Source organism: Octopus bimaculoides, chromosome 12, assembly GCF_001194135.2.
Source record: "Octopus bimaculoides isolate UCB-OBI-ISO-001 chromosome 12, ASM119413v2, whole genome shotgun sequence".
NCBI classification, from domain to species: domain Eukaryota; kingdom Metazoa; phylum Mollusca; class Cephalopoda; order Octopoda; family Octopodidae; genus Octopus; species Octopus bimaculoides.
In genome coordinates, this window is record NC_068992.1 from 28017406 (window position 1) to 28030135 (window position 12730).

The 12730-nt window shown below is 37.3% G+C and overlaps 1 protein-coding gene across 1 annotated transcript in view; it reads left to right on the plus strand.

The window, feature by feature from the left end:
• The first annotated feature begins 6062 nt into the window (after positions 1 to 6062).
• The window catches only part of LOC106882021 (kelch domain-containing protein 1), a 34728-nt gene continuing 28060 nt past the window's right edge, over positions 6063 to 12730 (plus strand). The window contains exons 1-4 of the mRNA XM_014932584.2: positions 6063 to 6211; positions 6313 to 6392; positions 7444 to 7585; positions 11044 to 11196. Coding sequence (XP_014788070.1) covers positions 6321 to 6392; positions 7444 to 7585; positions 11044 to 11196 — 367 coding nt within the window. The 5' untranslated portion in view covers positions 6063 to 6211; positions 6313 to 6320. The remainder of the gene's footprint in view (positions 6212 to 6312; positions 6393 to 7443; positions 7586 to 11043; positions 11197 to 12730) is intronic.

Consider the following 12730-nt stretch of genomic DNA (forward strand, 5'->3'; position numbering starts at 1 on the left):
ATATATATATATATATATATATATATATATATAAGCACACACATATGTGGCAGTTGAATATCATTTACATTTACGATAACATGTAAATCACAAGTTTATCATGTGTGCAGACCCCAATTTCAGCCAATCAAAACTAATGGTTCACATGATAAGTACCAGAAAGTTCTTTCAGCAACAGCTTTAAAACACCTGTTTTGAGTGTGAAAGGCAGAGGAAACTTGGACCCCGTTTGTTACAGACCCCTTGTGAATTCCTCTCTCAAAGCTGTTTTCACAGCTTCATACTCAAACCACCATAATTTTCCTAATAACTGTTTTCATATCTCTATACCACCTCAGAGATGGATGAAGAAATCAATGCAGCCAAATGTTTTTGCAGTGATGTGAAAGATCAGTTTAATCATTAATTATCTGTGAAGACCTTCAGCATCTCTAAAATACGATGTTCATATCAGATTAACTCTGTCTGTATTCCCATGAAGCCTTGAAAAAAAATGTACCAATAAATGATGTATGTAATCTGACACCATGTCTTTTTCATAACAACGTTTTATATGTGTGTGTGTGCATGTGTGTGTGTGTGTGTGTGCGTGTGTGTGTATGTATGTATGTGAAGGAGCATGGCTCAGTGGTTAGAGTGTCGGGTTCACAATCATGAGGTGGTGAGTTTGATTCCTTGAGCAAGAGACTTTACTTCGTGTTGCTCCAGTTCATTCATCTGTAGAAATGAGTTACGACATCACTGGTGCCAAGCTGAATCGGCTTTTGCCTTTCTCTTGGATAACATTGGTGGCATGGAGAGGGGAGGCTGGTATACATGGGCAACTGCTGGTCATCCATAAACAATGTTGCCTGGACATGGACATGTGCCTTGGAGGGTAACTATCTAGGTGTAATCCCATAGTTATTCATGACTGAAGGGGTTATATATATATATATATATATATATATAGTATTATAGTGTTCTAAGAATCTATTAGTCAGAAAAAAATAGGCATCTGGAAGTTTGTCAGTACAGTGGTGTGTGCATGTGTGAGTATATATATATATATATATATATATATATACACCAGTTTTATGGCTGAGTATATGTTATATTATTATTCTAAATTGTTGAACCTACCTGAATTTTCCTTTTAAATATAATATATATATCTAATGTATCAGGTTATCTACCTGAGCACTCCACAGCACAGTCAAAAATATAACTATATATATATATATATATATATATATACACAGACATGCAGGAAGTAATTAGACACCTTTAATTTTCAAAATCTTTTACTTGATATTAATTGGTTGAAGGAGAGATTTTCTGCTAGCTGCTCATCCATACTATGCAAGCTTGTGTAGATATGTAACACACGTTCTTGGACTAACTTCTAGCTGTTTTGCAATGTCAGAAGCCTTCGAACGGGGTTCGTTTTCCACAATTCTCTTCAAACAGCGAAGCTTCCTTTCCGAGGGCCCAGGTCAGCCAGTACGAGAATCTGTTGATTCTTTTCCTTGGCTTTTGGATTGCACTATAATTCTATTAACAGTAGCAAGAGGAATTTGAAGGTTTTCGGCAATTTTTCGCTGGCTAAGATAAGCCTCAGATTGCGCAACTATATGATCTCTTTGAAAATCTGACAGTTCTGTTGAATTTTTTGTGTGTGACATGGTTACTCTTCGCAAATGTTTAATATAATGGCACCTGCAAAGAAAAAGAAAAATTACATTGTAAATTCTACACCTCTGAAAACATACTAAGACACTTAGAGCAGAAATTTTGAAAATTAAAGGTGTCTATTTACTTCCTGCATGTTTGTGTACATTGGTCACAGCCCTTGAAATGAAACTAGGAAGTAAAAAAAATATGTATATAATCATCATCATTTAATGTCCATTTTCCATGCTGATATGGGTGGAATGGTTTGACAGGAGTTGTCAAGCTGTAGAGCTACACCAGGTACCAATTATCTGTTTTGACTTGGTGTCGATGGCTGGATGCCTTTCCTAACACCAACCATTTTACAGAGTGTACTGGGTACTTTTTCGTGTGGCATTGGCATAGGTGCTTTTTACGTGGTACCATACATGTATATATGTATACATACATATATACATACACGCATATGTACATGTGTGCGAGCCTGCATGTGTGTGTACGTCTACGTAAGATTTTGGCATATATACATAAGAATGAAAACCCAGGTTCGAAATTTCCCCAAGACCCTGATGAAGGCTGGAGGGTATATCAGCCGAAACGTTGAGTTAACAACAAACAAGATGAGGACAAATATCTGTCAAATGTAAATAATGTAAATAATGTACATAGTTGTGCTCTCACAACTTTGTTTGCTCATACTGTTCTGAAAAATGGATATTTTTAAATGGAATTCACTATAAATACGTTTGAGAAAGTGTAGATTATGATTATATTGAAATGTGTTTTCACAGAAACTTTTCAGAGGATGGAGGAGGAGTTTTGAATAATTCAAACTCTTTGACTTTGATTCCTCCTATGTTTTGATGAAGTAGATTACAATTATGTTACAGAATATAATTCTGAGGACTAATCCAATCTTTACCTTTTAGAATTTGTTACAGGAATATTTTTTTAGAAAAGGAACTTCTCCAGACCTATGCTATACCAAACAGCTATACCATCAAATTCACCTCTGATAATTTGTTTTTTCTTCCAATTATACTGATATCTCTGGAAAATAACATCTTATTAAAAAAAAAATAAAACAATAATCATTTAACAAATTCTAGAAGGGAAAGGGCAAAATAGTGAGTGTACTTACACAAATGTGCCTCCCAACTGGTTTTGTTTCCTCATAATTTTCAGAAAAATGGATATCTTTTAAAGAAACTTTCTACAAATATGCTTCAGACAGTGTAGAATATGAGAATATGACAATATCGGAATTTAATGTGAAAAAAAAAGGGACCTGTACACATACATACTGATACACACAGCTCCGAACAATGGTCGTTTACTAAACTTAAAGAAGGCCATTAATGATTCAGCGAATTTGATATTAAAGGGGCTGCTCACCTCCTCTATATTCTCTCTCGCCCAGTGCACAACAAATTGTCTCAACTGATTGGAGGAGAAACATCCTCTGGCCCCTCCGGTGGGGAGCAGGAGGAAGAAGCGAGAGCTGAGTGAAAAGCTTTAACTCTGGAAATGGGGATCGGAGTGAATAAGGAGAGGTGGGGACCCGACCCACAAGGTTGCTTACATCCTGTTTTCATCTCCGACAACATCAGGAAGGCGACTGCATTCTTTCCTGCGGGTTCTGGCATTGGGATTGATAGCTTGCGACCACAGCATCCCAAAGATGGTATCTTCCTATCAGCTGATGATACTGGCTAACAGGAAGATATCAAACCCAGTTTGTTAATATGTTCTCGCTCGAAATTATCCTTCCCGACATTCGCCCTCTGTTTTATGGGGCTAAATTGTTTTGTCTTTCAAAGCCCAAAAGTGACCTCTGTCCCATAACAAGTAGGGCATACTCTGTGACGATTTATAGCGAAAGTGTGTCTGTCCTCAGTTTCAATCTGCCTGTTCACTGAATTTTCCCCTATTCAGCAAGGGATGAGTACGAAATAGGTTATGAGGCTGCTGCTCATACCACTAGAGCTTTCACCAACTTGCTTTCTGTGACCCCCAAAGGTCATCCTCAAACTAGATCCCAGGAATGCCTTCAATCCCATCAGTCGGAATGTCCAGCTTGTGAAGACTTATTGGGGCAAGCGAAATCGTGATGGCACCTGTGCCCAGTGTCGCCTTTCTGGAACTTGTGCCTGCAGCATGTGTAAGGACTTTCAAGTGAGATCGTTGCCAGTGCCCCTGGACTAGCTCTTTTGCAGGTGGCACAAAAAATACACCATTTCAAGCGTGGCCGTTGCCAGTACCGCCTGACTGGCCTTTGTGCCGGTGGCACGTAAAAGCACCCACTACACTCTCGGAGTGGTTGGCGTCAGGAAGGGCATCTAGCTGTAGAAACTCTGCCATGTCAGATTGGAGCCTGGTGTAGCCATCTGGTTTCACCAGTCCTCAGTCAAATCGTCCAACCCATGCTAGCATGGAAAGCGGACGTTAAACGATGATGATGATGATGATGTGCAGTAGAGGAGGATGCCCCACAGCTCTACTATTGTGCTTGGCAAGCTTATTGCGAGCCCTTCTACCTCTCCTTTGGTGACCATCTCATCCCATTTGCTTCTGGAGTCCAACAGGGTGGCTCGCTCGTGTCGATGATAGAAACACACACACACACATCACATTATGTACATTATGTATACATATGTGTATGCGTGTGCATGTACGTGTGTAAGGTGGTGATAGTTTTTTTTTAAATCGTTGTATACTTTGATCTTAACTAAAATGCAGGTAGCCATTAAGCTATGAAGAAAGTGTAGCTTTGAATTCTTAGCAATTTAAAACTATGCAATACGAATTTCTGCAAGAGCGAAATTACAGACCGTTCTTCGAGATTGTCATACTTTACAATTTCCGTAAGCGTGAAATCCCGTAATTTGAGGTAGCAGTAATGTGAGGGATGCCCATAATTGTTTTCTGCTTTATCAAAACATATGAGGAAACAAAGGTGAAATGCATGAAATATTCCACCCCCACCCAATTTATTTCACTTTAAAATCGTAATCTACACCGTCTGAAAGGTATCTGTAGATAATACAATTAAGAAATGCCATTTTTTCTTAAAGTTATGAGGAAAACAAAACTTCTCTCAATGTTGAAAAAACATTTTCACATTAAATACTGATATAATCGCAATCTACACCATCTGAAAAGTATATGAAGACAATTTCGTTAAAAATACCCATTTTTCAGTAAATTATGAAGAAACAAAGTTGAAGTGGTTGAATCATGCTTGTGCAGTTATGCCAACATTAAAAAAAAAAAATTCTTAGAACAAACGGTTTCAATAGTTTTAGCTCCAAGAAAGTTCTCGTATACTTGTATATTTTGTCTTATAAAACAGAGAAAAAATTTTATATTCGAAGTTATTTAATGTTAAAAGTTGTCTATTTCGGTAATTTCAACCAATCACTGACGTCTATCCCATTACACCGCCACAACGTCTTGTTGACAATCCACAGCAGTAATTGTTTTCACCTCAATAGACGTCAGTGATTGGTGCTATTACCGAAATACGACAATTTTAACACGAAATAACTTTAAAAATATAAACTTTTCTCAACAGCACTAAGAGTAAAATATGCTTTATATGACACATTCTACCAGTGTCCCAAGTTTGAAAGTGTTTCGTTCAGAAAACAAGTGGTGTCCGCCAAATCAGAAAGATCCTAAATGTTTGTTGATTTAAGAATTTGCCAGCAAAATCTTCATCTTCTAAAATGACAATGTTCTAAAAGACGTACATTTGGATGGAAATAAAATCATTATTCCGAAATGCTATTATTAATGTTCGTTTTACTTCGAGATCCATTACTGAAAATAATTTATTTTCTATCTTACAAAATTTCTAAAAGAAAATAAAAAATCTGTGAACAATTTTTATGTAAGAATAAAATAGCTAAAACAAACATTAGTAAGTTACAGAGCCGATGGTATAACGGGTTATCCCACATAACATGGATAGGTTGGGTTCGATGCCCATCACTCAGATACTTTTCTCTTTTTTATTTTCTACTCAAGAGCTTTTTTAACCCAATATTCTATATGCTGTTATTTATACTTTAATCTACATCGAGTACCACTGATAAAACAATTCATAAAAAAGAAAATGGAATTTTGTTGACAGAGGAGGTACCAATAAAAAGTTTTCCGACTCACATCTTAAGAAATCAGTTGGGCGCGAAGTGTCAAAAACTAAACGACGTCTGGAAATTGGCGGAAAGTACCGAATATTTTGGTCATTTACATATATACCAAACTGAACATTATACGCACACACTTTCAATTACACATATTCCTGAAATGGTTTCGGTATAGATATAGATCATAACAATTGTCAAAAAGCATTGCATATATATTTTATATAAGACAGTCTATCATTATCTTAATCTATCTGAGGAAAAAAAATATATCTCATAAAAAATAAAACATTCTATCTACTTTCCCCCGACATGCTTTAGTAGAAGGGAGGAGGAGAAAAATTCCGCGAAAACAGTATAAATATAAGAGCGGGAAATCGTCAGTGTTTGGGTGAAGCATTAGATTCTTTGTATGTCGTTTGTTAGCCACAGGCTTTCTGTAAATTTGTCTATTTATCACTCCCTTTCTTTATTCTCGATTCATTCGACAACATCTTTGCCTGTCTTTCAGCTGTTAATATGGGTAACAACGTCAGCCTTTCTAACGAAGGATCTCCGGTAGAGAATGATCTTAGTGTCACATGGAAGCAGGTAAGTTCCTCTTATCTTTGTTAGGAACGTCAGAGACTGATTTATAGATGAATAGAATACGAGACTTGGTTTATGTCTCTTCTTATCTCTGTATCCGACCGAAATCGTTTTACGTCAGCAACTACTTCGCTTTTCCTGAGACGTTCACGAAATAACTATCAGTAATTTTCTCAGATTTATTGAACTATGTCGTTTGGAATTTAAAAAAAAAAAAAAAAAAAAAAAAAAAAAAAAAAAATGGTGGTGCTAAAGCATAAAAGCACTACAACGCAACTTTTTAAGTGCTATTTTTCTTTTGACAGTTTTTTTACCAAATTGAAATAGTTTGGCTATAAAAAATCTTTGTTAACCTTAAAAGTGATATATAAATAATTTGAAATTCAAAGGTTACAAAGACTTTCAGATTAAAAGCACGTAAAAATTAATTTTATTCTTCCTAGTATCTAAATCAGACCAAAGGAAAGTTGTCTTGTATCTCGTGTTGCTTCTCGCGTTTTATCAGTAACTCCTATTTTATTAGCACTAATTGTTTTCCGAAACTTGATTTTATTCTTCCCATTTCTTATTTACAAAATATATGTTCAGTCAGGACTTCAACCGTTATTTCGCCCTTTTAATTCCTCGTCACACTTTCTCCTATATAAATCAAACTATTTTTGACTCCTGTTGAAACGATTTTATTAGAATCATTAATTAATCTTTATAAAAGTAATCAACTGAACTTCTCCATCTGTTTTCCCTTAAAAATATCTATCCTTATGTCATTTGCTATTTGCCATTTCGTATCTAACGAGTTTCCTCCTTTATTTCCCCCATACTTCATTTCCGCATATTGCTGTCTTGCACTTGTGCAAAGATAACACGTTCGAATTTTTCGAGCACTAGTGGTATCCATGAAAAGCTTGAACGAGTGAATGATTTCATATCTTTCTCAAGAGAATTAATAGAGTAAATCAACTGAAATATAAAATCAAGGAAAACACCCTAGTTACTAACTCGCTTTCTTATTTATGCAAGAAACCATTTAAATGTTTTTATATTCCAATTGAAGGTGAAGACCTCCAACACTTTGGATGCTTGTGAAGGCCAGTCTTTTTGCAGTCTGGGCAACAAACTGTACGTTTATGGTGGTGTAATCCAGAAAGGTGATGGAGATATTACAACCACTAATACTCTACAGTGTTTTGATACGGGTAAGTTCTTTCGCTTTTAGCCGCTCCGATAACTCTGATCAAATAATAGTCTTTTTTTTTTCAATGAAGAAAAACTTTTTCCGTGCGAATTTCGTCATGTTCCTCTTTTGTGAAATCTTACATGCATTTTCTTTTAAGATTTTAGTGCCTCCTACATGTACGCACATCATGTTCTCTTGTGCGACTTGTTCGTCTCAAGTCCTTGTATCTGATGTGGTTCACCTGAGGTCCTGCTGCTTTGTCATCTCTGCCTCTACTCTGCATTTAATCGCTTTAAACTGTCTTGCCAATTATAGTGGGTGTGTCTGGATTTTCTATTGCTTATGTGGGCCCCTTGTCATCTTTCTCCACTTCGGTGAATTTGGTAACTTTTTTTCTAAGTGTCTCTCTTAGAAAAAGTTCCTCATACTTGTAAAATTGTCGATGTGACAGAGCTGAAGATAAGTGCTCTGATGTGGTCCGTCTCCGATCAGCACTAATTGATCAGACAAATAATTAAAGGCTTTTGAGCCTTGACCATTTCGGTTTTTTAAGGGTATGTTGGACTAAATTATCCGTGAATTGAGGGAGACTTGGTTGCTATATCGTGGGTCTGGCATCCACGAAGTTTTCTATATTGATTCCTTTCTCGCAAGCGTGTAAAGATGAAATAGATTATATATTAGGCTATTACTTCTGAAAATTTTAGTTCAAATCAATAGCATGTCTGAGGAATAATTATTTGTGCTGTATAGTTTGCCTAATTTTGAGTGTCAGGTGTTTAGATTTCTATTCTATCCACGCAAATAGGACATAACTTACCTTACCTCTCTCCGAATTTAACTTCCTTATTCTTTAGTGAAAGTTTACGGAGATGCGTTCTTGAATGTAGACTACGATTATGTACTTGAAATTTAAAAACCGGTGATCTTAAAACCTAATTGATTCGATGACTGGATCATGATTATTGAACATCAGGTACGGTTATCCTTCCGAGATGGTATCACAAAACTGAAACTAAAGATAGTTTTATCTATTTACTCGGCAATTTCCGTAAAAGTTTTTATTTTTTTAATTTTTTTCAGCTCACTCATAGACCGATAATTAGATGCACATTCATACATACATACACAAAAATGCATGCATGCATAGAACAAACGTAAGTGATTCGTGAAACAAAAATGTGCGCGCGAGTGTGTTTCACTGTTGAACTCGTTCGTGGACATGAAAGACAGTGGATTTGTATGGGTGTGCGACCGTATGTATCACTGAGCTGAAAAAGAAAAATTAAATGAAAATTTTCTTACAAAAATTGTCTAACAAATAGGTAAAATGAATGATCACCATCTCTGAAGGATAACTTCAGGTGTTTCTTCGTTTCCAAGACCCCATGAAAGTGAAAGTTTCTTGTTAGAAGTAGTTTCATTTTAAGTACGAATGTTGAACAGCTTTGATAGTTAAATAATTGTTTAAATGCATTCCATTAATTTAATTGGAGAGACTGAGTCCATTGATTTGAATTGTGAATAAAATTCTCTGGGCATATATCGCAGCAATCATTCTTCCATTTAGTGCTCAAAAGCTATTTTACGCTCACCATTTGGTATACTCAACAATACATGAGATCCTTAACTTATGCAAAAGATAGTATTTCTATGATGAAATATCTGTTAAACTTGACTTTTGTGACAAACTCGGATGGTACATCTTTATAGGGAGCTTGCATGATGCAGGTCTTCCCTAACAACCAGCACAATTGAATGAAATTAAATCCAAAATTTTCCAGAAATCAAGACAGCTGTATGAAGGATCAAGATATGGTGCCTTGCTGTATTCAGGAAGACCTGTTTGCCACAGCAGAATTGTTGCTGGTGCCACATTAAAAGCACCCAGTACATTCTATAGTGGTTAGCCTTAAGGGCATCCAGCCATAGAAACCTTGCCAGAACAGACAATGGAGCCTGGTGCAGCCCCTGGCCTTACCAGCTCCGGTCAAACTATTTAACCCATGCCAGCATGGAAAACCAACTTGAAATAATGATGTAATTGTCTCATGTTTGTTAATTTTCTATTAACATCTGGTATTCATGGTTTGTTCACATTATGTTGTCAGAAAATATATTGTGGATCCAAATTAAATGAGAGCATCACCTGAAATGATTAAGTATCTAACTGGCACACAACTGTCAACAATTTAACTGCAGAAGTATCTAGCTAAAAGTAAACCATTGACTTGGAGTAATCCTTTGTCAGAGTTCCTTGTTCTGTGATCTGGTGGTCTCTGAGGAACCTAGGAGTAGATGAATGACTTGTTAGAGCCATGCAAGCCATGTGCAGGGGTGCTATTAGGAGTTGACCATGAGTACAGCAATAAATTTAGGGTACAGGTACAACTTTTCCATGGATTAGTACCTAGTCCCCTCCTATTTATCATTGTCCTCTCAGCTAAAACAGAAGAATTTAAGACTGGCTGCCCTATTATATGATGATGATCTTATGCATGTAGTGGAATATGTTGTAGAATTGAAGAAATTCAAGGTTTGGAAGCAAAATCTGGATTCAAAAGGCCTTAATGTTAACCTAACAAAGACCAAAGTTGTAGTTAAGAAACAGATGGGACCCTCTCTCCAGCAGGTAGATGACCTTGTGCAATATGTAGGAAAAGTGTTGTCAGGAATTCCATTTGATGTCCATAATGCAATCTATGGACACAAGAAGTGTGATAGAATCACAGGAACGTCAAGAGAAAGTAGTCTTTCATTGTGGCAGATGTGGAAGAAGAATAAATAAGGACACAGGAATTTCTCAGGTGGTTGTGGAAAGCTTTTAGCCAAACTCATTGATGACTAAGGGCCGAGATATCTGATGCACTGCTCAAGAAGACTTGTCTATGAAATGGTTGGCATTGGGAAGAGCATCCAGCCTTAGAAATAATGCCAAAGCAGACAATGGAGCTTGGTGCAACCCCTGCCCTTACTAGTTCTAGTCTGATTTGGCATGGTTTCTACAGCTGCATGCCCTTCTTAACACCAATCACTGTGAGAGTGTAATGGGTGCTTTTACGTGCCACCAGCACAGGTGCCATTTGCATGACACCAGTATCTGCCATGAATATGGTTTTACTTGATTTGATGGGTCTTCTTCTTAAGCATGGCCTAATGCCAAAAGTCTTGGCTATTTGTCATTTCCTCTGTGAGGCAAGTGCTTTTCACATGCCACTGACATCGGCCACCTTGCCCTCCGTAAGGCCAAGGCTTGAAAGGAACTTTTTATGTACCACCAGCATGAGTGCCAGTTAAATGACACCAGCATTGGCCACGACCACGATTTCACTTGGTTTTATATATCTGAAACTTACTCTCTTACACATAGGCTGAAATCAAATTCTTTTCTCTGAGACCTATTTTAATTTTGGCAACAGCTGTTTTTGTTTTCTCGTTACATATTCGCAATATTTTTCTTTGTCCTCATTTGTTTAGAGACACAGACATGGACTACCTGTGAAGCAAATGGAGAAATTCCAAAACCATCATCAGGATCTGCATTGGCTGCTATTGGAAACATTCTTTATTTGTTTGGTGGACTTAACCAGGATGTGGGATGGTTCAATACTGTACATGCTTATAATACTGGTTTGTATATATTTTTTGGCTTGAGTAGTGTGTAATCATTTGTGATTGTGTTTATGGGTTTGTACTTGAGTACAGACTTTCCAAATTCCAGGTATATGTTAGGTCATGACTGGTTGAACAAGAGCACAAGTGTGTTCATGTAAATGTATACTATGTTTGAAAGATACTTTTGAAATAACCATATGTATTTGAATTTATCTGGTGGTGGATTGGAGGGTGTAAAAAAAAACAAAAAACAGTTGCTTTTAAGTGTATGCATATATTAATAGCGCTGGCATAGTTTCTGAAAGACAATAGTTTGTTGTGCCACTAGTTTTCAAGGGATGTTTATCAAGTCAATGATTTATGCAAATGCACACCTAGTCACACATTCGCATCTGTGAACTCTCATTTTTGTTATACTGTACATGATTCATCAGGATACGGTATATAGTGAGAACACCTGGCTTAGTGGTTAGGGTGTTGCACTCATGATTGTGAGATCGTAGTTTCAATTCCTAGACCAGGTGGTGCATTGTATTCTTGAGCAAAACACTTCAATTCACGTTGCTCTACAATCACTTTGATGCCTGGTGCGTGGTACACACTGCACCTGTTCAGAAAACGGTTATTTGATGGAGGGAGTGAGCTAATGTGCAGCACGAACATCTGATCATTATAAACAAATCGTGTAGGTCATTTGGCAAAAATGCTGAACACTCGTACATTGCTTTTGATGGGAGAGTCCATTACACACACAGGCAGGTTTGGCTGTGGTGAGAAGTTTGCACTGTAGTCTTGGGCTGACCTAAGCCTTGTACGTGGATTTGATAGACAGAAACTGAAAGAAGCTTGTCTTGTGTGTCTTATTGTCTGTTTGTACACTGTTACTTCTTGACATCCCCTAACTTAGCAGTTTTTCGAAAGTGACTGATAGAATAAGTACAAAGCTTTAAAAAAGCATAAAAAAAGTACTGGAGTCAATTTGTTTGGCTAACATCCTTCAAGTCAGTGCCCCAGGATAGCCACAGTCTAATGGCTAAAACAAGTAAGAGACACGTATGGCACCCGTGTCAGTGGAGCGCTAACAGTACCATCCGAGCGTGATCATTGCAAGAGCAGCTGTCTGGCTTCCGTGCTGGTGGCCTGTAAATAGCACCATTTGAGTGTGATCATTACCAGCGTTGCCTTACTGGCACTTGTGCTGGTGGTACATGAAAAAACATTTGAGCGAGGTCATTGCCAGTGCCGCTGGACTGGCTCCTGTGCAGGTGGCACGTAAGAAACACCATTTGAGCGTGGTTGTTGGCAGTACCGCCTGACTGGCCCTCGTGCCGGTGGCACGTAAAAGTACCCACTACACTTTCGGAGTGGTTGACGTTAAGAAGGGCATCCAGCTATAGAAACTATGCCAGATCAGATTGGAGCCTGGTGCAGCCATCTGGTTCTCCAATCCTCAGTCAAATCGTCCATCCCATGCTAGCATGGAAAGCGGACGTTAAACGATATCTATATCTATCTATCTATATATATATATATATATATATATATATAT